Source organism: Lepus europaeus, chromosome 2 (genome assembly GCF_033115175.1).
Source record: "Lepus europaeus isolate LE1 chromosome 2, mLepTim1.pri, whole genome shotgun sequence".
Lineage (NCBI taxonomy): Eukaryota > Metazoa > Chordata > Mammalia > Lagomorpha > Leporidae > Lepus > Lepus europaeus.
Window position 1 is genome coordinate 113113788 of NC_084828.1, and position 27937 is coordinate 113141724.

The window sequence follows — 27937 nt, forward strand, 5'->3', positions numbered from 1 at the left end:
AGAAGCCTTGCAAGGTGCCTCCGTAGCTACCTAGATGGAGAGGATACATGATATTAGTCCTTTCCCTTATGTGCTGAAGAAATGAAGATGAATGAAAACCATTTTTTGTTCTCAGAAACCCCAAAGCCTTCGTTCATACCCTGTCCCTGTTAAAAGCCAGGGGTGGTACACAGCAGTTTACGTTTTCATAAGTCTGTCAGATGACTCGGATGCCTGCTAACGTCTGCAAACCACTGGCCTCGCCCATGGCTTGTTTTAAGTAGGTGTTAAATATGAATTCGTTTCCTTTTCCAAGGTATGGGGCCACCATGATGACAAAAGCACAGTTCCTACCATCACAGAACTAAGAATCAGAGAAACATGAGATTCATTTCTGTTTCATTCTCCAATTATCATATGAAGTAAAAAGAAAATTTTTTCACATTGACCAAAACTTTGCTTTTCAGGGCATGATTAAAATAGATCCCCATCGTCTTCTTGTGAGCTTAATAAATATAGTTATGCCACTCTGGTTTATATTATAGAGAAATGAAAAAATACCTGCAAGTTCGAATGTTGAATGCTTTGTTAAGTTAAGTGTTTCACATGGAAACACTGAAAAATAGAGATTCCATTTCACAAAGAATACATTTTCTAGTAGATAAAAGAGAAACTGGAGCTTTTCCAAAACCGCAGAATATTCATTTTCAAGGGAAAATAGCAGGGAAAAAAAAACACAAAATAAATGAATGGGAAGCCTTGAGTTCCTTTTCGTCCCTTTGAATAAAAAGGACCATGGATTTATTTGAACAGCTGTGTTTATAGGGTTTGTTGATCACGGCAGCTGTACCAGCTGAGTACAGGAAGGTTACATTTAAAAAAGTTAACTTGAAAATGTTCTGGCTCTTTGCAAGGAGTAATGATATTGTACTCTTTTTCCTATCCTCACCTAAATCTCGGCTGTTGTGAAGGTGCATTTCGGTCATTAAGCATCAGAGACCTAAAAGAACTGCCCGAGGTGAATAAACCTGCCTTCCTCCTCGACCCTGAGCAGTATTTCAGGGAAGAGCCACAAGAGGAACACCTCCAAATCCCAGAGCTCCCATCGCTTTCAGAAAGTAAGTCCTCAGCCATCACACGCCATCATCTGTCTCCATGAAACTCAATCAATTACAAAAAATAAAGTGGAAAGCACCAAAATAACACATGCTTGCCTGGTAGGTTGCAGTGAAACGAAGTATGGTTTGACTGTTAAGATTTATAGCTCTGCTGCTGATCTGGGCTTTCAGAAAGGAGAGCTAACAGGCTGGAACATGAAAGGGATATTTTTATTTTGCCACATTCTGGAGTCAGAATGCCATGAACGTGTATTACGAATCGCCATGGATGAGAACCTCTCCCCACAAATAACCTTAGTTTTCAAAACTCGTACTAGAGAAAGAAGCATCACTGGCACGCTGGTCTTGTTCTTTCCCTGTGAAACACTATGAATAGAATAGGCCGCTTAAAGTGCATTGTCCCAGAGGCTTCCAGCTGCAGCGCCAGGCTTGATGTGATGAGAGGACAAGAGAACTTAGAATAATGTGAGTGAATGATCTCTGAAGATTTGGAAACAAGCTGTACAAAACAATGCTCTATTTTTCAGACTCTTCTTTCTGCAGTCTTCTGAGTCTCTGAGAATTTACAGAATGATTTCTGAATAAAAATCCTTCCCTTCAGAGATAGATCCTCTTGGAGCACAGGCATCACAACCTGATTCTCAGCGAAGCCCTTAGCAGGCATATGGACACTGCAGGGGAGCTCATTTAAAATAATTAATGAAAGGCACAAGTGTTCATCTTGTCAGGGTTAGAACTACATGCCAGCCATCTGATAGCAGTGGTTTCTAAATTTTCCGAACCTTCTGCAAGGTTCCCGCAGCATCTTTGAGAAATAGCTGTACTGACCCTCACGAGGGCTCACTGGTGGATGTTTCAGCCTCTCTTCTTTGCTTGGTCCTCTACAGAAAGGGGGAAGAGGTGGACAACCCTGGTTGGCTTTTGCTTCACTTTGTTTTCTTTAATTCCACGTATAAGCTAAGTGCACCTGTCATTCCTCATCGCCATAGTTTCTGTACTGATTATTGCAAATTCTTTTTACCTTTTCTTAGAATTGATTGTTGCTAGATTTGTAATTACTTGCCTGCTCTTAGGATTCTCATCTATGGTTTCTGATTGTTTTCCATAAAAACAAGAAATCAACCAAGTTAGCATTCTTAGTACCCTTGTGTGCATCCAATGGGGCTCCAGACTATGACTCCATTATGGTGCTATAGGATGATCCACCTCTCAGAATTGCTATCGTGAGGACTTATCTTGTCTTCTTGCGACATTGTTGTGAAGAAAGAACTTATGGGGACAGCTAAGAAGAAAATTCAGAGTACGACAACATAAAATAGTCCAGACCCAGATATACACTCAGGGGGAAGCAAGATAGAGTACGGAATCAGAACTGAGGCAAGAAAAATAGGCAACAGGGAGTATGTAAAAGCTGGAGAGCAAAGAAGTAGGAACAAGACAAGGAAAGCAGAGCAGCATATTCCCTCTCTGTGGTGAGAACCCTTGTTCACAGAAGGATCCCTTTACATTCTGCAGCAGGAGGAAGCCACTGATGGATTATTGTGGGCAGGGAGGAGGTGTGTGTGTGTGTGTGTGTGTAGAGTGATAGTGGGGTGAAAATACCAGAAGACTCTAAAATATTTTCCTAGATAATTTTATTTTTTAAGATTTATTTTATTTACTTGAAAGGTAGAGTTGAGAGAGAGAGAGAGAGAGAGAGAGAGAGAGAGAGACAACGAGAGAGAGAGAAAGGTCTTCTATTCGCTTGTTCACTCCCCAAATGGCTGTAGCGGCTAGGGCTGGCCCAGGACAAAGCCAGGAGCCAGGAGCTTTTTCTGGTTTGCCTATTTGGGTGCAGGGACCCAAGCACTTGAATCATCTTCTGTTGCTTTCCCAGGCGCATAAGCAGGAAGCTGGATTGAAAGTCAAACAGCCAGGACTTGAACAAGGACCAAAAGGGATGCAGTCACTGTAGCCGGTGGCTTAGCCCACCACACCCAAGCATCAGTTCCCAAGATAATTTGTTTGAACCTGGATTTCTTCATATTATATTTCTCTATAATTTCCTCTATTTAATTTCACAGTTTAAGAGACCCTGTCTCAGGTTTATTTGTTAAAGCAGTACAAGAGGACAGTAGCCCCATGCATACAGCAGCCCAGGGGTCATACCAGTCCTTCTGCCCTTACATTGGCAGGCAAAGGCTGATACTAGGGAGCCTTTGCAGGGGTCTGTGTACCTCTGGGAGGAACCTGATCTGGAACTGGGGCTGCAGGTGTGGCTTGGGCCTGGGCCTTGGCCTGGGATTTGATTTGGGACTGAGCCTTAGCTTGGCTTCAGCCTGGGCCTTGAGCTTGGTTTCAACCTTGAGCTTGCCTTTGCCTTTGATTTGAGCCTTGGCCCTGCCCTTGATTGGAGGCTCAGGCTTGGCCTTTGTCTTAGTCTTTGGCCGGGACAGCCCAAGACCCTTGGCAATGCAGGCACGAGCATGCTTTCCAAGCTTGGGGTGGGCAGTGTAAGCAACTTCAAGCTTGTGACTGACACCCTTTGGGGTCGTGGTTGGATAAAGGCCTTGATAGTTTCAACATCTGCACTCTTAGCCTTGGCATTGTTAGCCTGCATCTTCTTTACACCCTTCTTGTGCTTCTTGGCAAAACACATGTTCCTCAGGAACTTGGACTACCTTTTAAGAGATTCATATCCTCACAGTTTTTAAAAGAGGTTTTCTTCCTTTTAAAAAGTTTATTTTTAATTTATTTGAAAAGGGAAGAGAGAGAAAGAGACCCCACTGGTTCACTCCTCAAATGCTGCAAACAACCAGAGCTGGGTCAAGCCAAAGACGCGAGCCAGGAACTCCATGCAGAGCTCCTATGTAGAGGCAGAGACTGCAGTAACTGAGCCAATATCTGCTGTTTCCTAGGTTGAAGGTTTGCAGGAAGCTGGGTCAGAGTGGAGGTGGACTCAGTCTCAGGCACTCCAATATGGGATGTGGATGTCCCACACAGGGCTCACCCCATTGTACCACAGCGCCAACCCACCACTGTCTTCTTATTTACCTTCTTCAGCTTTTCTTGCTTTGCCTTCCCCCTTCTTTTTATTATTTCTCAGGTTGTCTTTACTCACGTGCCTTCTCTGTAAATGAACATAGTTCTATCTTCTGAAAACTTCATAAGCTTGTGACAGAGACAACTGCAAACTACTGAGATTGTGACGTTTGACTCCACAGTTGAGTCTCTGTGAGTGCACTGAGGAAGAATCAGATTCTTTCTGGCTGGGGCATAGGAAAGATTTTAGAGTGAGGGTCACATCGGAGCAGGGACTTGAAGGATGAGTAGGAGTTCAAGGGTGAGGGAGGAGAGCAAAAAGTCAAGAGAAAGGAAATTGAGAGAGGAAAGAAGTGTTAGAGATGAGGAAGAGACCTAAGTCCAAAGGATTGCAACTTGGCCACAGTGAGAAACCTGTGATGTGAAGACTGAGTTGGCCACATGTGAGTAGAGGTAAGATAGAATGAGTTGGATTTGGAATGTGTTAGGTTTGAGGCACTGGTGTGCCATTTAGAAATAAAGATCTGCAGAATGGAGTAGGTTGTAACATACTCTACATGACGTTATAGTCTTCCACTAGCAGCAGGTAAAATAATGTTTGCTTATTTATACATTTAGCCTTTCCTAAGATAGATTGGGTGAATAGGCTGGCATCTGTGCTGGATACTGGAGACCCCAGAGATAACATGTAGAGGCCCAGCTTTCAAAATTGTTGAAGTCTAGTGGGAGAAATATGTAAGTAAACAAATAAATATGTTCTACAACAAAGCTATGATAGATATGAGTACTGGGTACTAAGGGAATACATGGCAATTCAGAGGTGGCTTCCCTGATTATGCCTGAGCTAGGTATTGAAATTTAAATTACTATTAGGCAGGTAAGATAAAGAGGGCTGCTATTGCTGGTAAAGGCATACCATTAGCAAATAAAAGATGGTGTGAGTGAGACAGTGCGCTGAAGAAGCTATGTGCAGTTCCAATGGTTTGGTTCTAGAAAGGGTCCATAGAGAAAGCTAAATTGGTAGAGTGCGGCCAGATCATGAAGCCTTCTAGTGTTCTTTGCTAATGACCTTGGCATTTATTTTATCATAAATAAGAAGCCATGGAAATATTTTAATAAATGATTCTGAGTAGTAGTTTTATCTCTTCGATTACTCCTTTTTTTTTTTTTAATCTCTTTATAGGATTCTCCCTCTAACTGCCCTGGGGGGTAGGACACTCATCTCTTTGCTGGTCTCTCCTTGTTGTGGCACTAGGCCTCCAGCTGAGGCCATTTTCCTTCAGTCTCAGGAACACACCCCAGCATTTCTTATAAAGTAGGCCTGCTGGTGAATAATTTTCTCAGCTTTTATGTGTCTGGAAAATGCATTTATTTCAGTTTGACTTTGAATGGATATTTTCACTATGTTTAAAATTCTAGATGGTTGGGTTGGAAGGAATTTTTTTCCTTTCAATTCTTAAACAATAACACATTTCCTTGCTTCCACAGTGCCTGTTTAAAATCTCTCTTAATATTACTGAATCTGCTTATTCTGGATGCTTTCGAGACTTTTCTATTTTCTTGTTTTTCAAAAGTTTTACTGTGATGAGTGTAAACACAATTTATTGTGTATTTATATTGCTTGGGATTCATAAAAGTCCTTAATTGCATTTTTCTCCAATTTTGGACAATTCTCAGTTATTACCTTTTTCAGATATTGTTTCTTTCTCATTCCTAATTTCTCCTGTCCTTCTGGGATTGCAACTACACATATGCTAGACTGTTTAAAAATATCACAGATGTTTTTATATGCTTCTCTTTTTTTAACTCTCTAGGCTTCAGTTTGGGTATTATATATTGACTTATCTTTAAGTTCACTAATCTTATCTTTTGCTCATCTGCTTTTAAATCAATCTAAGAAGTTCCCAATTTCATATTAAATATATATATATATATATATATATATATATATATATAGTTGATATGAGTATATCACTTTAGTTCTAGAATGCCACTCAAATATCTTTTATAGAAATCTTGGGTCTTAGTGGAAATCGCCAATGTTTTCTTCCATTATGTTCATCTTTTCTCTCTGTTGCCTTTAGCATGACACGTATATCTGGACGATGTTCAGATCTGCTTCCAATATCTATAGTTTCCTCTTGGTTATTGCTTACATTTTACTGTTTCATTGAAAGTCCTGTAATTTTTCATTTTATGATAAAAAGTAGGAAATACCTATAGATACTGCAATTAACACTATTTTCTTCTGGAGACAGTTTACTCTTTACTTAGTTGAGCAGGGAGGCTGATCACCTTAATCCACCCAGGAAGTGAGTGGGGTCAATGCTGAGGCTTTGTCTATTCTGAGTTCAAATTTCTGATTCAGGCCTTATCATTAGAATATTTTCGACTACATACTGCCAGGATACAGGAGACCCTTGAATTTCCACTCCAAACCTTAATCTTCCACCCCATCCCAGGACTCAGAGAATTCTTGATGTTTCAAGATGTTCCAAGCTGTGGAACATCTTTTCATTTCCACATACAACACCAACTCATTTAGTCATCAATTTTTCAGAATTTACTTTCCTATAGAAGGTTCACTGTCTCTTAACCATATCCAAACTTGGATCTAGGAATAAATAGTTGAAAATCTCAGCACATCAAGGAAATGTGCTATCACCTCCGGAATTTTGGTGAATTTAATTTAGTTAGCTCTTCGTCTTCACAGCTCTCTTTCGGCTTTAAAAATATTGCTTGCAACTTAGTTGTTTTTCTTTCCTTTTCAATCTGGTACAGTTCTAATGATGATGTGCTACCGTCTATTAAATTATATCCGGAAACAGAATTCCTGTTGAAATGTTTAGAAAAGGAAAGTGACAATGAACAGATTTGCACTTCAGAAAGCTTGCTGGAAACTGTGTGGCGGATGCATTACAGTGGAGCTAGACTGAAGGTAATATAGTATGATGGGAACTTATGTGCAGTCACCCCTCCGCTTTTGAATTGTTAGTCTGCCTATTCAGATCTAGATAATCCCTTAACTTCCTAAGTCTCAGTGTCCTCATCTGTAAAATTGAGATAATGATATCTGCTTCTTGGAGTGGCATGGCTTAATTATAGCACAATGACTAGCACATCCTAACCACTCACTAAATGATACCTATCATTATTTTGAAGGAAAAAAGACCCTAGTGAGGACATACCTAATTTGAGAAATGTTAAGGCAGTTAATGAAGTTTAAGGAATGTTGTGCCCTGGTAATAGACGAATAAATATCAGCTTTCTAGCTTGGATAACCATGCCAAAGAAGAGATTATCACTGAGTAAGGAAATACAGGACAAGAATGGGTAACAGTTAGGAAGTAAGGTAGGTTTTCAGACCTGCTATGGTGGAGGTATCTATGGGACTTCTACCAGGAAAAAAATCCACATTTTCCCAAGTACCTTACTTTAACAGGAAAAAAAAGAGTGATAACTGAAGAAGTAAAGAATGGCATGTTTTAGGATTTGCTTTAAGTTCAATTTTTTTATATTGGATGTAATATGTGGGCAATATAGAAAATTGGCTAGTAAGAGATCAATAGAACTCTAAAGAATAAAGGAACAGGGCATCTGCAGGGCAGCCACTACTTCTAGATGTCACCCTCCAACCCTTTGATCCTCTCTTCCCCCCACCACTCTCCTTTCCCAGGGCCAAGATGCTGACATTGTTGGAGAGAGTTCATCTATGACATACTGCATGGCATGACCCCAAAGTCAGTGCAGCAACATCTTGCTAGAAATCCACCATCCTGGTGACAGGGGAACCCTCAGCTGAGAACTGTCTCTCAGAACTCACCCTCAAGGGACTGCAGGGGAGGCTGTTCACAGGGAGCTGTGCAGGTGGCCCTCTTCTTGCCTTTGAAAATTTTATGGAAAAGCATCATGAGGAGGTGCCACATAGGTGGCACTCTGCCCACAGAGAGGCTGCTGGCTTTGGTTCTGGATACCTGCATTGCTAGAGTCTGCAGCTGTAGGAGCCATTGCAGGAGTCTGGGATGGAAGTCACTCTGTGGAAACCTAGCACTGGGGAAATTGCTGTGCAGTAACCTGAGGACTGGGCTCTTGGGTTCAAAAGAGACATCTATTTCTTCTCCAGTGTCCCTCTAGTGCCCTCTAGTAGTGGTAGAGCTCAACATTGCTCCAAACTGGTAAAGGAGAAATGTTTACAGGACTGAATCCTGTTATCACAGCAGATATTGAAGACTGGATTTGGAGCTGGGAGGCAAGACACTGATAATTGGCATATTCTCATCTCCTCCGTATCCGTGCACCCTTTTCTCCACACCTGGTCCTTTTGGAACATTTTGTGGTCTTTGAAATCACATTCAATATCTCTACCAAGTTATAGGGTGGCAATGGCTATCTTTGGAAGCAAGGACCATGTATAAAAGAAATAAAACCTGGAAGCAAAGAAGGCATAAAGTGAAATTTTAAGTATAAGATTGTTTTCAAGTCAAAGCTTTACTACATGCTAACTGTGCCCATAGGTCTATCAATTTCAACACTCAATGCCTCCTTGTAATTAAAAATGGCTTCAAATTATTTATCATCCTCATCATGTTGCTGTGAGCATTCAATGAGATAACCCATGTGAAGTCATGATACCATGTGACTGGCATCCAGTAAGACTTTGAAAATGTTAGTTATTGATAAAATTTTCTTAATCACCTAAACTGCTCTATGATACAGGAATTATTGCACTAACTTTCTACATGAAAAATTTGTGGCATATAGAGTTTAAGTAACTTAAGTTCACATAGATAGCAAAGGATAGAGCCTAGATGAAAACTCTAAAAGATTGATGCAGTTGCAGTTGTCCATGCTACAAATATATCTAGAAGCAATCTCCCCTGATCAAAAAATGTGCAAATCATATTCCCTAAGCAGCCTATTCTTGTGCTCATTTCTAAAACCAACCATTTAAGTATAATATTTTCTATTTTTAACAATTTCACTTAAAATTCATCTCCTCTTCAGGAGAATGCTACCAAATTTAAAAAATGCTACTATAAAAGAACACTTAAAATCATAATCACCAACATTTTCCCTTCTGTTTGTTATTACTGGGTGTACCATAGCTCTTTTCACTGCATTTACCCATGTTCCTCCATCTCCATAATCACAGTGTGCCGAAGGTCATTTGGTAATTGTAGGATGAGAACCATTTTTTTCTGGACTTACTTTCAGTGCACTAACCTATCACTTTGGAACTTGGGACAGTTTTCAAACACTTCATAATCCCCAGGTGTCTTTTTAGTCTTACCTACTGGGTTTTTAATGTCATTTTGTGTTCTCTTTCTTTGCCTTTCAACTTGAAACATCTTTCCCACTCTCTGTTTAGCTTCCAAGTTGTTCCCAGTGGGTTCTCAACAGCTTGAAAACCTTCTTTGATATGCCTTAGTCAAAAACCTGGAAACTACTTAGAATTGATGCTGGGTCAGATTTTGCCAATAAATTCCCCAGAACTCTTTCACATTGTATCTGTAAAATCTTTAAAACTTCCAACATAGGGAGAATGCTGTATTAGTACTCCCTCCAGCACATTGTGTTTTGTTATTGTTATTGTTGTTGACTGCCAAAGACAAAAATGTGTGGGACAATTAAAGGGATGATTGCTTAGAGCATTCATTAAGGAGGAACATCTCAAAGAAAAGGAAGGTGGCCTGAGCTTTAACAGAGGCAGATAGATGAGGTCATCTCAGAGTCATATGGGAATCAGGAAAGGAGGGTAGAGGGGATTTTATCTTGGAATATGTGAGAACAGGAGGTCTTTTGTGGCTGGCCTTTTCTGGACTGCAAAAGGGTAGAGGAAATTTCTTAGCCATCTCTGCCTCTCAGGAGCACAGGACTCAGGTACTGTCATTTTTTGTTCATGATCAATGAATGTCATTATGGCTGACCTAACCAGAGGTTGTTCAGTCCTCCTGGATGGGGTGAGGCAGGGTCTCAGGAACAGTCTCTCAAGGCAATGCTGTTGGCATTGGTCCTCCAAACCCTCTGAACCATATGTTTTGTCGTGGTGGTTTGGAGTCCCAAAAATCCTGGGACAAAGGGACAGTTGCGAGGCAACCTAGCGTTTGGACAGGGATCTGGGGTGTCAGGTTTTAGTTCTTGGTGATGTTGGTTGAAGGGAGAAAAACTGTAGAAATTAGTTCAAAATCTATAACCAGATATTGAAGAAACCTAGAAGAATTGAACATTTCAAAAGGGTTGACACTTTGTTCGGAGAAACAGCTTCAGTCCAATTTTCAGGTTGAGTCCAAAACAGACATTTCCAGGATGGGGAAAGAACCCTTAAATTTCTATCAGACAAGACAGAGTTTGCATCTCTATCAGTAACCTGCAATTTATAAATAAGGGTGAAATAGTTCAAAAACAATTCAGCCAGAATGACAACCTGGAAGAATGTGCTAGAGACAAGATGTAATTATCCATTGAAACACAAAATTTCTCCTTATACCTCTTAAAGTACAGGTTTGCTAGTACAATCAAGTCTGGCCCATCTTTACTTTAGAACATAATCTTAAATCTAGTGCCAGGAAGAGGAAATAATCTTTGATATTGTGCAAACATTATTCCTTGATCAGATAATTAAAATTCAGGAAGAAAACATTGGTAGATCTATTAATTGTAAGTAAGAAATGAGAGATTGCTACCCATGGCTCATCTAACAAAGTTTAGATAAAGATCCAGAAGGAGCACAAAGCTCTAGACATTTGACAAGTTGGAAATCCTTTCTATTATTCTGTATTTTTGTTTGCATAACACCATATCATCGTCAAATTCACACACACACACACACACACTCACACACACACACAAACACACACCAACCACATGCAACACAATTTGGGATCTATGAAATCTGAGTCATCAGGAGATGAAAAACATTTTTAAACAAGGTTCAAAAGCCCTCAGAAACCATTATTTAAGAGTCAGAAGAAGACAATTAAATTAATTTGATCAATCCTCATCATTCTTTGCCATTAATCTGCTGCTTTGTTTTCTGATTGCTACTCAATGGTGCCTGAAACTGAAGGACAGCTTAGCAATACTGATCTAGAGATTAGATTAAGGAATTAGAACCATTACATCAAAATGTGGGCAGGGATAATAACATGGCTTCCAGGGAGTTCCTTAGAAAGACAGGAATCTCAGGCCCTATCCAAATCTATTGGTCTCAATCTGCATTTTAATGAGAATCTCAGGTAATTTTTACAACCTTAAAAAATCTGATAGATAGGGACTTGTCTAGAGGACTCAGAAAGATGGAGAATGTGAGTTAGGGAGAATTTCAGAACACAGTACACTCATAGACAGCTGGTCATTGCAGCTCTATTTACACAGCCACTTAGCTGCCAAGTCCCTTGTTGCCAGGTATCTTTGTGAGTTTTGCCACTGTTTTTCATCTGGTATAGTTGGCTGCCAATTAGTGGGCAAGGGAAGGACCAGAAGCGAACAGACAAATCAACTCTTCTGTGTTAAAACCACTAATTGTTTTAGTTTAGTGAAAATGTTTTGGGTGACCTCATGAACACCACATCTTTTATGTTCATCACTTTTAAAATATATTTCCATTTTCATCATAACAAACTTTGTGGAACAGCCAACTGTAAAATGAAGTGATGAGAGTATAAATGTCATATTTTCCTAGGTAGTTAGTTGCAAATTTAAGTGGTTATTGCTAACATTAGATGTTGAGTTTTAAGAGCTTGGGCTGTGGTTAAATTGGTGGATATGTGGATTATATGGAGAGTCGCATTCCTATCATTAAAATAGAGCCCAAGGTCTCTGGAATGCAGGGATTCCACAGTGTAAGGAATGAGTAACATTCAGTAATTGATTATCTAACAAATATATTTATAGTTGTAAATATATAAGATAGTAAAACAAAGAGTTTCCCACACACTTCTTTCCATATTATCAACATCTCATATCAGTATATTTGTTACACTTAGTGCAGTGCATGCAGCTTCCCTTAATTTTTAGCCAAACTCCTATCCCTCCCAACTCTTCCAGTTTCTAGAAATCCACATACTGAGGTTGTGTTTTTTAAGCTCCCACAGATGAGGAAGAATATACAGTATTTGACTTCCTCTATTTGGTTTATTTCATGCACTACGATATCCTCCAGTTCCCTCTATTTTTCTGCAAAGGATAGATTTCATTTTTTTATAGCTGAATGGTAATGTGCTGTGTGTATATATCACATTTTCTGTATCCTGTCATCTGATGATGGGCAGCTTGATTGACTCCATATTTTAGCTATTGTGAACAGTGTTTCTCTAAACATCGTGGAGCAGGTATCTCTTTGATACAACTGGTTCATGTCTTTTGGGCATATACTCAGTAGTGGGATTGCTCAGTCATATAGGAATTCACTTTTTCATTTTCAAAGAAACTTTTTTTAAAAGATTTATTTATTTACTTGGAAACCAGAGTTACACACAGAGAGAAGGAGAGGCAGAGAGGCAGAGAGAGAGAGAGAAAGAGAGAGAGAGAGAGAGAGAGAGAGAAAGAGAAAGAGAGAGGTCTTCGACCCTCTGGTTCACTCCCCAGATGGCCACAATGGCTGGAGCTGCACCAATCCGAAGCCAGGAGCCAGGAGCTTCATCAGGGTCTCCCACATGGGTGCAAGTGCCCAAGGACTTGAGCCATCTTCTACTTTTTTCCTAGGCCCTAGCAGAGAGCTGGATCGGAAGAGGAGCAGCTAGGACATGAACCGGTGGCCCTCAAAGAAACTTTATAGTGTTTTCCACATTTGCTGTACTAAATTACATTCCCCCTAGCAGTGAGTGAAAGTTCCCCTTTCTTTATATCCTGGTTAGCATTTGTTACTCCCTGACTTTGATAATAGCCACTCTAAGCGGGGAGGGGGTGGTGGTGGTGGTGGTGGTGGTGGTGAGGTGCTATCTCATTGTGGTTTTTACTTACATTTCCCTGATTGCTAGTGATTTTGGGCATTTTTCATATATTTGTTGATTATTCACATTTATTTTTTGAGAATTATCTGTTCAGGTACTTTTCCCATTTCTTAACTGCATTGGTTGTTTCTTTTAGTGTTGATGTTTTTGAGTTGTTGGTATATTCTAGATATTAATCCTTTGTCAGATAAGTAGCTTGTTGCCTCCTGTTCTGTCAGATGTCTTTTCATTCTATTGATTGTTTCATTTGCTGCACAGAAACTTTTGAGTTTGATATGATCTTTTTGAGTTTGTTATGTTTTGCTTTTCTTTTTTTGACAGGCAGAGTGGACAGTGAGAGAGAGAGAGAGAGAGAGAGACAGAGAGACAGAGAGAAAGGTCTTCCTTCCGTTGGTTCACCACCCAAATGGCTGCTATGGCCGGCACTGCACCGATCCAAAGCCAGGAGCCAGGTGCTTCCTCCTGGTCTCCCATGTGGGTGCAGGGCCCAAGGACTTGGGCCATCCTCCACTGCCTTCCCTGGCCACAGCAGAGAGTTGGACTGGAAGAGGAGCAACCGGGACAGAATCTGGCGCTCTAACCGGGACTAGAACCTGCGGTGCCGGCGCCACAGGCAGAGGATTAGCCTAGTGAGCCGCAGCACAGGCCCTTTGCTTTGCTTTTGTTGCCTGTGCTTTTGGGTTCTTAGCCAAGAACTCATAACCTACACCAATGTTTTAAAGTTTTTCCATTGTTTTCCTCTAACAGTTTCATAGCTTCAGGTCTTACATAGGTCTTTGATCCATCTTGAGTTGACTTTTGTAAATGGTGAGAAGTAAGAATCTAATTTCATTCTTTTACATATATAGTGCCGGTTTCACCAGCACCATTCATTTAAAAGGCTACACTTTCTTCAGTGTATATTCTGGGCATTTTTGTCAAAAATCAGTTAGCTGTAAGTACATGGATTAATTTCAGGGCTTACTATTCTGTTCCATTGATCCATGTGTCAGTTTTTGTCAGTACTATGCTGTTTTAATTACTATTGCTTTGTAGTATGTTTTGAAAACAAATATTGTGATACCTCCAGCTTGATTTCTACCACCACCACTCCACCCACCCCACCCAGGATTGCTTTGGCTATTCTGGGTCTGTGAATTTGTATGAGATTTAGAATTGTGTTTACGAGTTTTGTAAAGAATGTCATTAATACTTGATCAGAGTTGCAATGAATCTGCAGATTGCTTTAGGTAGTATGGATGTTTTAACAATATTAATTCTTCCATTCCATGAGCAAGGAATATCTTTCGATTTTTGTGCGTGTGTCCTTGGTGACTTTTTTTAATCAGTGTTTTGTAATTTTTTGTAGATATTTATCACTTCTTTAGTTAATTTTATTCCTAAATATTTGATTTTTGTATCTACTGTAAATGGAATATCTTTCTTTATTTCTCTTTCACTGAAATCATGATATATAAAAATGATATTATTTTTTGTGTGTTGATTTTGTAACCTTTAACTTTACTGAGTTGCTTTATCTGTTCTAACAGCTTTTTGGCAGAGTATTTATGTTTTACCATACGCATACCATGTTATCTGCACACATGGATATTTTGACTTCTGTCTTTCTAATTCTGATGCCTTTGATTAGTTGTTGTTTTTCTAAGTCCTCAAGATGCATAATTAAATCACTTTTCTGTTATTTTAATGTAACTACTTAATGTTTTAAACATCCCTCTTAATACTGTTTTTGCTTATCTTGTAGATTTTGATATCTTGTGTTTCCATGTTCATCTATTTCAATAAAGTTTTTTATTTCCTTTATAATTTCCTCAATAAGCTTTGGTCATGCAGAAACATGTTAATCTAACTGATTTTCCTTAATATGTGGTTTGACACTTTTCGCTTACTGTCTTTAGGGTTCTCTCCTTGTCCTTAACTTTTGACAATTTGACTACAATTTGCCTTGGAGAAGATCCTTTCTGGTTGAGTGTGCTGGAGTTACTTGGAGATCCACGTATCTGGATGTTCATGTCTATCTCAAGACTGGGGAAGTTTTCAACCATTATTTTATTTAGTAGGTTTCCAACACCCTTTTACTTCTCTTCTCCTTCAGGAATCCCTATAATTTGAATACTTGATTGCTTAATGATAACCCATATTTCATATAAAAACTTTCTTCATTTTTATTTTTGTCTGGGTTATTTCAAAAATCTTATTTTCCAGATTAGAAATTCTTTCCTCCACTTGGTCTATTCTGCTGTTGAAGCTCTTAGTGACATATTTATGTCATTTATTGAAATTTCCATGTCAAAAATTTCTGTTTGGTCCATTATAATTGTCTTTATCTCCCTAGTGAATTTTTCACTCATGTCACATATTGTTTTCCTCATTTCTTTCAGCTGTCTATCTGTTCTCTTGCATCAGATTCAGTTTCCTTAAACTCATTATTTTGAATTTTATTTCTGAAATTCCATGAATTTCCTTCATATCAGAATTTATTTTTGGAGAACTAGTGTATTCTTTTGGAGTTGTCATGCTACCTTGCTTCTTCATGTTTCTTGTTTCTCTATACTGACATCTGAGTGTCTTTTGTAGTAGTAACTTTTTATCTAAAGAATCTGTTTTATTTTAAATGTTCATTGTTTTGATGGAATGCAGGCTATCACTTGACTTTTTGCTTTGTCTTTGATTCTATGTGAACCCAGAAGTCTAACCTTTGAGTGATTTCTTTTGCTTTAATCAATACCAGCTGAGTCTATAAGTGACCTAGTAGTCTGTGGTCTGCAGCAGTTTGTAGGTATAGAAGCATGACTTTGAGGTGAATGTGGACTTCCTAGGCTATGTATCTTCAGTCCTCAGAGAGTTGGGCATCGTTATATTAGGGACTCTGATAGTCAGGGCCTTGTTCTTGGTGCTGTGAGACACAAAGCAGGCTTGTCCCATGGGCAAGCCTGAGTGATCCGGGGGCTCATGGCACCAATAGCTGATGCTCTAGAACTGTGTGATGTGGATGGGATCTTTTCCATATTTTGCTAAGAGAGTGCAACTGTTACTTATAACATCAAAAGTCCTAGTCACAGACCTGTGGGATGTGCACTAAACCCTGCTCCGGTCCCCTACAGTGTCACTACAAGTTATATAGGAGATTTTGCATCAGCAGGTGTGGATCTGGAGAGGTGGAATGAAGGTAGTTTCTTCCATATTGGGAAATTCCACATTGGGTAGATTCGGGGAAGGGGGGAAGGAAATTAATACTGATTGTTATAGTCCTGTTGTTGCAGGATATAGTGGGGTTGTTACCTATCTTCAAGGGTAGGAGCCTAATATTGGCCATGGTGGTAGCCTCTGGCCTGCAGTAGAAGGATGCAGTTAGAACACTTTAGGTACTGCAAGTGAGTGCAAGTTACTCCAAAGATTGTTATATCAACATCAATAGTCTCAGCTGAAAAGGCACATATGGAAGTGCCCCAGTTTTCATGCAACATGCAAGGGCAATGTGGGGCTTAGCCTAGGGTTGCCTAGGTTGCCGAGCTAGGATATGCAGAGGGTTTCCTCAGGTCAGGTCCAGATATGTTATGGCTGCTGTTGGTGTTAACCCCAAGAAACTGAACCTAAGACCTCTGGCTCATGCATAGTGAGAAAACAGAACACCAAGGCTTATGCCCCGAATTGCAACACTTGTAGGATGCAGGGGGTCTGTTCTCTGCCCTGTAAATTGCCCTGTCTCTGGCTTTGATCACTTCTGGTAACAGCAGGAATGCTAGTTGTCCCTGAGTCAGAACAGAGTTCCACAGTGAATTACCACAGAAAATTGAGTCTGGTGCTTTGCGAGGGGGGAGGCAATGTGGTTTCCCCCTTTGTAGAAAAGTTGTCATTCAGACTCCTGTCTGATTCCCAGGCTGGGCTTGAATTCAGTGGGGTTCAGTAGAATTATCTCTCAGTTAAAGCTGCCAGGGGTGGGATGCTGTCACAACTTTTCCCCATCTTTTCTTGGGAAGGTGGCAATTCCCTGCTGGCTGCAGGCTGCAGGCTGCCTAGATGCACAGTGTCTGGTGGCACAGGCAGCCATGGCGGTGTCTCCTCTTCCTTCACTGTCTCATGGAGTCTCTTCTATTTTCAATTTCTCCACTGAAAACATCTTTCAATCAGTCCCCTGGAATGTAGACCTTTTTTTAAAAAAATATTTATCCATTTAAAAAGCAGACCTAGAGAAAGAGGGAGAGAGAGAGAGGAGAGAGAGAGAGAGAGAATCATTCATCTGCTGGTTCACTCCCCAAATGGCTACAACAGCCAGGGTTGGGCCAGGCTGAAGCCAGGAGCTTCTATCAGTTCTCTCATATGGGTGCAGGGGCCCAGGCACTTGCACTATCTTCCACTGATTTTTGCTTTCCCAGTAACATTAGCAGGGAGCTGGATCAGAAATGGAGCAGCCAGGAGTTGAACCAGCACCCATATGGAATGCCTGCATTGCAGGTGGCAGCTTAACCTACTATGCCAGCCCCTTCCTGCTTTTCTGTTATCTTTCTGCAGCTGAGGTCAGTGAGGATTCTCACTATTCAGACACTTTGGAACTCCACTGCCAGCTAATTTTGAGTTTGATTTCTTCTTGCTTTTCTAGGCCTTTGAGATGCATCCTTAGATCATTTAAGATTTTTCTATTTTGTTAATATAAGCACTTACTGCTATAGATTCTCCTCTTAATATTGCTTTTGCTGTATCACACAGATTTTGATTTGTTACATTTTAATTTGTTTCAAGAGAAATTTTTTCATTTTAAAATTTTTTCCCTGATCCATTGATCATTCAAGTGTCATGTTTAATTTCCATGTATTTGTCAGTTTTCTAGTGCTCTTTTTTTTTTTTTTGTCTTGCTTTATTCCTTTGTGGTCTGAGAAGATACAAGCTATGATTTAATCTTTTTAAATTCACTGAGACTTGGTTTGTGGCCCAATATATGTTCTCTACTAGAAAATGTTCCATGGGCTGATGTGAATAGTGTGTATTCTGTAACTGTTGGATGAAATGATTAGTAAATGTCTGCGAGGTACATTTGTTCAGTAGTATGATTCAACTCTGATGTATCTTTGATCATTTTCTGTTGGATGATCTGTCTATTGATGACACTGGGATGTTAAATTCCTCCACCATTACTGTATTGAAGTCTATCTCTCCCTTTAGGCCTAATGGTATTCACTTTATATATCTTTCTTGTCTTGTTTTATACACACACACATACACACACACACACTTACAAGGAACTTCCATTTGTGCCTTGTAAGCTGAGACTATTGATGTTAGTATAATATCTTTTGAGTAACTTGCACTTGCAGTACCTAAAGTGTTCTAACTGCATTGCTCTACTGCAGACAGGAGGCTACCACCATGGCCAATACTTAGCTCCTACCCTGGGAGATTTGGGTAACAACCCCATTGTATCCTGCAACAACAGGACTATAACAAGCAGTACTAAATCATACATATATATATATATGTATATATATATATGATTTATTTTACTTATTTAAAAGGCAGAGTTACAGAAAGGGGAGAGAGAGAGAGAGAGAGAGAGAGAGAGAGAGAGAGAATCATCAATCTGCTGGTCCACTCTCCAAATGGCTACTGGGCTGGGCCAAAATAAACTAAGAGCCAGGAGCTTCATCAGGGTCTCCCACATGGGTACAGGGGCCCAAGCACAGGAGCTGGATTGGAAGTGGAGCAGTTGGGACTTGAAGTGGTTCCTGTATGGGTTGCTGGTTTTACAGGTAGTGGTTTAACCTGCCATGCCACAATGACAGCCCTGGTGCAACTATGTTTGTGATTATTGTATTTTCTGCTGAATCAGTCCTCTTGTCAATATATAATTCCATTATTTGTCTCTTTTTACAGTTTTTGATTCAAAGTGTTTTATTACTTTATTAAAAATTTATAAATTTATAAGAATCTATTTATTTATTTACTTATTTGAAAGGCAGAGTGACAGAGACAGAGGAGGAACCGTAGAAAAAGATCTTCTTCTGAGTCACTCCTCAAGTGGCTGCAATAGCTAGGACTGAAACCGGATGCAGGGACTCCATCTAGGTCTTTCATGTGGTCAAGTACTTGCACCATCTTCTTCTGCTTTCCCATGCACATTAGCAGGGAGCTGTATAGGACAGTGGAGTAGCTGGGACTTGAACCAGGGCTCATGGTAGCACTTAACATGCAGTATAACACCAGCACCTAAAGTGTTTTGTCTGATATTCGTATAGGTACTTAAACTCATTTTTGGCTCTCATTAATTCTGTAAATATGTTTGTTGAATCCCTTTCCATTAGCCAGACACAATGCCAGGGACCGAGGTATAAGGGCAGACAAGGTTTGCCTGCTGCTAACCTCACTTTCTAAGGGGAAGGATAGGTAATGAATCAGGAAATAAATAAAATAGGCAAGTTTAGATAATGATGTTAATAACAGTACAAATAAACTAAAGCAAGATCATGTAGTAGGGAATGATTTGTCCATGAAGTTCTCTCCAACTTTTAAGCTGAATCCTGAAAGATAAAGTCCCACAAAGATTTGGGGGCACAATATTCCATGCACAGTGAACAGAAGTGTAAAGGCATGGATGTGGGACAAGGACAGAAAAAAGATCACTGTTGTTAGGATGGAATGAGGAGACTGGTACAAGGTGAAATTTCTGAAGATCAGAGGCTACAATATGTGGAAACAAATTGCCTGGGAAGGGAATTTTGTTTATGTTAAGTACAAAGGAATGTCTTTAAAAAATGATGCGACTCTATGAATCCCTATACAGTGGCTCTTTTTTTGTTAAAAAAAAGTTATTTATTTATTTGAGAGGTAGAGTTACAGACAGTGAGAGGGAGAGACAGAGAAAGGTCTTCCTTCTGTTGGTTCACTCCCCAGATGACCGCAACAGCTGGAGCTGTGCAGATTTGAAGCCAGGAGCCAGGTGCTTCTTCCTGGTTTCCCTTGCAGGTGCAGGGTGCCAAGCACTTGGGTCATCTTCTACTGTTTTCCCAGGCCATAAACAAAGAGCTGGATTGGAAGAGGAGCAGCTGGGATTAGAACCAGCACCCATATGGGATGCTGGTGCCTTAGGTGGAGTGTGCCAGAGTGCCGGCTCCTATACAATGGCTCTTGCCAAGCTTTTCAAACACCCTGAAGTTCTGAGATTCTAAGTAAGTTGTGTGCCCTGGAAGGCAAGAATTTGTAGGCTTGAAGTTCCTATGCAACTGCTTTGTGGGAACTTAAGGGTGCTTAAAGATAAGTTTTTTGTTTGTTTTAAATTATGGATTGGGGAGAGAAAGAAAGAGAAAGAGAAAGAGAAAGAGAGAGAGAGAGAGAGAGAGAGAGAGAGAGAGAGAGATCCCATCCCCAGATGCCAGCAACAATGGGTGTCGGGGATAGAGAAGGCTTGGGGCTGAGACCCAAATGCACATCTTTTATACAAATGTCAGGGACCCAGTCGCCTGAGTCATCACTCCTGCCTCCCAGGGTCTACATGAGCAGAAAGCTGGAGTCAGAAGCCAGAGCAGGATACTGGAAAATAGATACTCCTGGAATATGGGATGTGGGCCATTTAATCACTAGGCCAAACCTCTGCCCTTTAGCTGTGTATTTCAGTAATCACAGATTTTCTTTACAAAGGCTAGCTAATGGGGTCCAGCCACAGACTATCAGTACTTGAAAGAGTCAGTCTGTTTGTCCCATGAGAACATCACCCTTGAACTCATTCTGTGGTGAACAACATACTAAATGGCAAGAGTATCAATCAGGATTGAACCAGGGAAGCAGAACCTGTAGGGCCTATATGTGATTTATTATTAAAAATGAGTTTATGAAGGCCGGCGCCGTGGCTTAACAGGCTAATCCTCCGCCTTGCGGCGCCGGCACACCGGGTTCAAGTCCCGGTTGGGGCACCAGATTCTGTCCCGGTTGCCCCTCTTCCAGGCCAGCTCTCTACTATGGCCCGGGAAGGCAGTGCAGGATGGCCCAAGTCCTTGGGCCCTGCACCTGCATGGGAGACCAGGAGAAGCACCTGGCTCCTGGCTTCGGATCAGCGAGATGCGCCGGCCGCAGCGGCCATTGGAGGGTGAACCAACGGCAAAAAGGAAGACCTTTCTCTCTGTCTCTCTCTCTCACTATCCACTCTGCCTGTCAAAAAAAAAAAAAAAAAAAAAGAGTTTATGAGATTGTAGGCCCTGGCTGAGCAAGTCCAAAGTGTGCATGGCTAAATCAGAAAGAAAATATCTGGGCAGTCTAGGCACAGACAGAAGTTATTGTCCTGTGATAGCATTTCTTCTCTGCCTCTGGGAAGCTTCAGCTCTGCTTTTAAGGCCTCCCAAATGGTTAAGTCTGGCTCATTCAGGTTACCTAGCATAATCTCTTTTACCTAAAGTCCATTGACTATGGACTTTCATTACATCTGCAAAATTCCTTCCAAACCATACCTAGATAAGATTACTTGAATAACTGGAGACACTAGCCTAGCAAATTAACATCAAGAAAGAAGTCATCATAGCAAAGTTGAAGACATTCTTTTATGATCTTAAACAAATTAGATAAATTGTTAATCATTTCCTACATGCATTATATTCCATGCAGAACCACTCACATGATAATATGAGAACATTATGCCATTAACCCAGCAGATGTTGCTACTATGAATAGTAAGAGGAATTGATTACCATTATAGATTTAGCAGGGGCTATGTTAACGACATCTTTTATTTTATTTTATTTATTTATTTGATAAGCCGAGATGGAGAGACAGCTCCCATCTGCTAGTTCACTCCTCAAATACTCGCCATGGCCAGATTTTGGCCAGGCCAAAACCAGGAGCCGGAAGCTCAATTCATTCTCCCATATGGGTGGCAGGGATCCAGTTATTCCATTAGTGCTGCCACCAAGAGTCTGCTTTGAAGGAAGCTGGAGTCAGGAGCTGCAAGGAAGTATTCAACCTAACTACTCTGATGTGAGTATCTTTAACTGATGTCTTTACCAATAGGCTAGTGACCCATGCCACGGTGAAATAAAGGGCGTTTGCCTGTGAAGCCAAAGAAAGGTCTGCAAAGACCATTGGAGTATTAGGAGGTGCTGGGAGTTTGAGTATATTTTTTTTTTCTTTTTTTTAAAAACTTTCATTTAATGAATATAAGTTTCCAAAGTACAGCTTATGGATTACAATGGCTTCCCCCTCCCAAAACCTCCCTCCCACCCGCAACCCTCCCCTCTCCCGCCCCTCTCCCCTTAGAGAGAAAGTCAGCTTGCCAGCAGCCATCACCCGCCCATAAGCACTGCAGGTGTATTTCCTTACAGAAATCTATCTCAGAAGACAAGGATTCAGTTCCACAAAGTTCCGGTGATTTGTTGATGTTTAATTTCTCATTTGAAGTAAATAGCCACTTTTATGAGTCATTTTGTATTTGTATTGTGTTTTTTCTTAAAGAGAGCACCCTAAGTTGTTAAGTTTCAGGCCCAGGAAACAGGTATCCACCCCTGCATGTGAACATTTATTATCTGTGTTTTCACTAAAAGAAAAATGAGTCAACTAAGCCAGCTTGCTCCTTGCAGCATCACATGAGTCTGTCACTAGGTTATTGGCTTACTTGTCCTGAAACCCTCTCAGTTGTGCTGAGGATGCCTCATCCAGCTGAGACAGAAACCTCAGTAACAGCTAGTCTCTTCTGAGGGGCTGTTCTGGCTTCCACAGCAGAGCTCAGGAGATCGTCCAGCTGCTCAGAACTCTGTGCAGTCACGTGGAACAGGATCAACTGCTAATGTACAGAAATCCACACTACCTCCTGGAATGAAGCAAATGTCTCTCTGCTTACAACTAGCTCAAGTTTATTCCTTTTGTTTTATTGCTGTGCAATGACATAGTCACAGAGTTCAACTATTGGAACATATAAAAATTATTTAGTGAGAAGTTGCCCTCTGTCCTGAAATGATGATCTATCCACTTCCCACCCTCATCTGTTGCTGTCATCCTTTATTACAAGGTTCTGTGTATCCTTTTAGGGTTTCTGTATGTATTTATGATTTTACAATTTGACTCCTCCTACATTTGGATTTCTTGTGTCTGATATACTTTTCACATCCTTCTGTAAATGATTTCCCAATGACTTTATTTTATTTGAGATATGTATTGGGTTTTGGTTTGAGCCAATAAACACATCCCATTTTTTAAAAACTGCATCTTTAAATCTTTTTAAATTATTGATTTCCATTTTATTTGGAAGGCAGAGAATGTGTGAGAGAGAGAGAGAGAGAGAGAGAGAGAGAGAGAGATTGAGGCAGGATTCTTCCACTTGCTGGATCACTCCCCAAATGCTCATGACAGCCAGAGCTGGGCCATGCTGAAGCCCAGAATTAGGAACTCGGTACCTGTTTCCCAGGTGGAAGCAGGGACCCAAGTTCTCGGGCCATATTGCTGCTAACTCACAGAGTGTGCATAACTTGGAAGTTGGGTCAGAAGCTGAAGAGCCAGGACTGGAACCAGGCACTGCTATGGGATGCAGGCATCCCAAACAGTAACTTAAAGTGTGCGCCAAATGCCTGACCCCAAACATCCCTTTTTTAGCACTGGGAAATTGAATATATTCATATGTTTGCATTTGTTTTTGCATTTCTAAGACTCTTTTATGTTACTTATTATTTATAGTATTTTTTCAGTTTTCACTGCATCTTAAGTTTTTTTTTTTTTTTAATTTGGAGGGAAGTATATGCATGTTTATTCTAGTCATTAACTTTACAATGATGGGTTCATACACTTTCCCTAGTTCTTTCTCTAAGAACTAGGGATCATTATAGGCCCAGCATTGTGGTGCAGCTGAAGTAACACCGTGACAGTAGGGACTCCATTTTGGAGCAATTGAGACTCCATTCTGGGAAGGTGCCCCCTCACACTGTGAGACTCTGGTCTGAAACTATGATCTAAAACAGTTGAACAATAGCAGTCCACTACATCACACTTGGCAGAGTATACATACCCCCTAGCATGATCGCTCAAGCTTGGAAGTGGATAGGCTGCACCTAGGTTAATGATAAAAATGTAATTTGTCTATGTCCTACATATGATTAAAACCAATACCTGGATTAATGTCAAGATTATAATTGGAATTGTTAAGACTGTAACTGGTATTGCCAAGATTATAATTGATACTAGTTTCACATAGATTTTAGGTCAGCTTGACCCCAGTAACCATGTATTCGCCCCTGTTCCTAGCAAGCATGAATTCCCCTCCAGATTTTGTGGTTTTTGCCTTTATAAATCTTGTTGCTTTGGGCTTCAGGGACGAGAGTTCTTTAGGGCATGAGCCCACTCTCCACCACTGGCAATAAAGGACCATCAAATTTTATCAATGTGTGGAGCTCCTTTGTTTGCACTCGCTCAGGTACAACACAACAGGTTAAGTCACCATTTAATGCACCTCAGATGGCAGCAGACAATATCCAAGTACTTGATCCCCTGAACAAACTTGGGAGACATGGATGTAATTCCTAACTCCTGGCTTCTGTCTTGCCTAGCCCTGGCTGTGTTGACCATTTGTGGAGTGAATCAACAGATGAGATATATCTCTCTCTCCCTTTCTATTTGTCACTCTACTTTCAAATATAAAGTAAATCTTAAAAAAGAGACAAGGAATATTAGATCATGGTGAGTGATGATAGAATGAGCATATTTCGTTATTTTGCTTTCTGTCTTCTACAGATAATTTTATTCAACAATAGAATCTTCCTTTCTGCCTACTTTTATTTTGTTGAGTTTGCTATTACTTGACTTGTCGGCTGTAAGTGATAGTCTTTGTCCCTGATTTATCATGAATGTGGCTTCTTTCTCCCTTACTTTAACAGTTTTTGTTAATTGTTTCATTTCTAAATTGTCAGGCATGTGATGTTCACTTTTAGCAATTTTCCCAAAAAGAATTCTTGGGAACAATACTCCCTTAATTCTCTGGATGTTGAAACTATTTATAGTTTGGAAATTTGAAAGACAATTTGGAGTTTTATGTGTTTATATATATGTATTTGTATATATGAGTATGTATATGTGTGTGTGTGTGTATATATATAATTCTTAGCTCACACATTCTTTCCATGATTATCTTGTAGGTTTTGTGCTACTGGATTTTGGTATTGATCATTCCTATGAAATCTTCTACTGCAAGATAGATATTTTTCTTCTTTTAAGTGACTTGTTCATTTTGTCTGGCTGCCACAGGATTCTCTTTATCTTTCAAGACTAATCACTTCACTAGAATGTGACTTGGTTTCAAATATGAATGAATTACTTCTGGCACACAATGTGTTTTTTGAGTATAAAAATCAAGCTGTATTTTATTTGAGAAAAATTATATGAAATGATGTTTTTAATTGTTAGAATTTGGTTGTTTTCTTTCTTCCTTTCAACCTCCCTTCTTTCCTTTCCTCTCTCATCTCCCCTGCCCTTTCTTTCTCTGAAAGATTTGTTTTTCTTTGAAAGGCAGAGAAAGAAGAGAGAGAGAGAGAGAGAGAGAGAGAGAGAGAGAGAGAGAGAGAGAGAAATGATAGATGGATATCTTTGATCCATTAATTTTCTCCCCAGCTGGCTGCAACAGCCAGGGCTGGGCCAGGTAGAAGCCAGGAACCTGGACCTCGATATCGGTCCTCTTCCACTGCCTTCCCAGGCACATTAATAAGAAGCTGGATTGACTAGCATGCAAACTGGCACTTTGAAATGGATTTCTGGAAACATAAGCAGTGGCTTAACCCTCTGTGTCATAACAATGGGCCCCTAGTTTTCTTTCTTAAGGATTCCTCCAGTTATGTTTGTGGATCCACTTTTTGCCTATCTCAAATACCTATCACTTTTCTCTGTAACACATTCTGCTTTTAGCATTCTGTTTTATTTGTATTTCTCATTTCTATCCTTGATATTTCTCACAAGATAGTCTCCCTCTTGACATTTTTCATGTTTTGCCAGCTCACATTCTATCACTGCCCCTGTGTGATCTCTTCTCTGAGTTCTCTCACTTCTGCAATCTTCCTTTGTAGAAGTGATTGCTTCTTTAAAGTTTTAAGTTGAACTTTTGTCAGGATGCTGGTAACAGTATTTACCTGTGCAAAAACTACATTTTTCTGCTGGTCGCCCATGCATTAATTATTATTACTGCTCTTTTTCCATTTGATTCGCTTTAGGTTTTACCTTATAATACCTTTGTGTCCACACTATGCTAGTTTTTACAATTCTTTTATTTAATTAATTAACTTTAATGTATTGTATTTTCTAACACTTGAAATATGCAGAAGGTCCCAGAGTGAGAGTTTGGGATGTGGGATCTAGGTGCCTCCAAGACTACTTTTAGCAAAAAATTAAAAAAAAAAAAAAAAAGACTTCTATGTTAAACTTTAGATAGCCTCTTCTGTTTCTCCAAACCAAACAAGGAGAAGCTAGAATCTAAGCTTCTAGGCCCAGATGTGTTGAGCTCTGCTTGACAGGTGTGGATACTGAGGGATGTTGTATGATCCTGCAAGGTAAGCCGCTCTCCATCAGTGAGCAACTTTTACCAGCTTTTTGGAGATCTCCTGCTGGCACTCTCACAGTCTGCATACTGGAAACTTTGTCTCAGTTGCTTGGTGCCCTCGTCTTCATAAGTTTTGGGCTGCAGATTACATGTTTTTTTGAAAAAAGTAACATTTGTTTGTAAAGTTATTTCCCCTCATTTCCAGGTTGTTCTTGTACCATTTCAAGAAAGAAAAGGTGAAAAATACTGATTTATACAATCATGTTTGTATTAGAAGTGGAGAGCTTTCTAAAAATTGCTTTTTGGGGACGGCGCTGTGGCACAGTGGGTTAAAGTCCTGGCCTGAGGTACTGGCATCCCATATGGGCGCCGGTTCTAGTCCCAGCTGCTCCTCTTCTGGTCTAGCTCTCTGCTATGGCCTGGGAAAGCAGTAGAAGATGGCCCAAGTCCTATGGTCCCTGTACCCACACGGAAGACCCGGAGGAGACTCCTGGCTCCCGGCTTCCGGTCGGCGCAGCTCCAGCCATTGCGGCCATCTGGGGAGTGAACCAGCAGATGGAAGACCTCTTTCTCTCTCTGTGCCTCTCCTCTCTCTGTGTAACTCTGACTTTCAAATAAAATAAATCTTTTAAAAATTGCTTTTTAACCCAAAATAGATAAAGATGGTATCACACTAGAAAGCTGTTCCCTGTTTCCTTTTATTTTTTCAAATTCATTGGCTGTGCATTTAAATTGTTCCTCATGGCAGCTCCAACTTCATTCCATTTTACTCTTCCTCACAACATTTACATTTTTGTTAAATGGTACTGAACTGTGCAGAGTTACCTCAAAAGCAGCTTTTTTCTCAATGCTTTCATTCTCTTGTTCTAACTGATGTTTCCTTGTCTCCTTGCCTTTCTTTCCATCCCTCTGTGTTTGTCATCACCGTTAAAATATCATCTAGACTTCAAGGTCTACCTCAAATAGTACTCAGTTTGAAAAGCCTTTCACCTTCCCTCTATTATTGCTATAATCTCTTCATATGTTTATGCACACTTTTTGTAGCCTGTATTCTCTTAGAACTGCATTCTATTGTGCATGATGGTTTCACTATTTGTATACTGCTTCTACTTTCTACCACTTGGAAGAAAGCCTGTAACTTAGTCATATTTGTTCTCCAATTATGCCTGAGCACAGAGCGTTGTGCAATATATACATTCAATAAGCATTCATTGAAAGGATGAAATTACACAAAATCCCCAAATTATTTTTTTTTGAATGCATGGCACAATTTCCTCCTTGCTCTGACTGCGGCACAATATAAGTACTCATGGGGATAATTTGGCTCTGTTTGTTCCTAAAGCCACAGATTCCAGGAGATCAAAGTATTTTATAAAGATGTG

The 27937-nt window shown here is 40.2% G+C and overlaps 1 protein-coding gene across 1 annotated transcript in view; it reads left to right on the forward strand.

Annotated features, from left to right (window-relative positions):
- Positions 1 to 27937, forward strand: part of WDR49 (WD repeat domain 49) — a 153062-nt gene that overhangs the window by 124615 nt on the left and 510 nt on the right. The window contains exon 17 of the mRNA XM_062181624.1: positions 951 to 1097. Coding sequence (XP_062037608.1) covers positions 951 to 1097 — 147 coding nt within the window. The remainder of the gene's footprint in view (positions 1 to 950; positions 1098 to 27937) is intronic.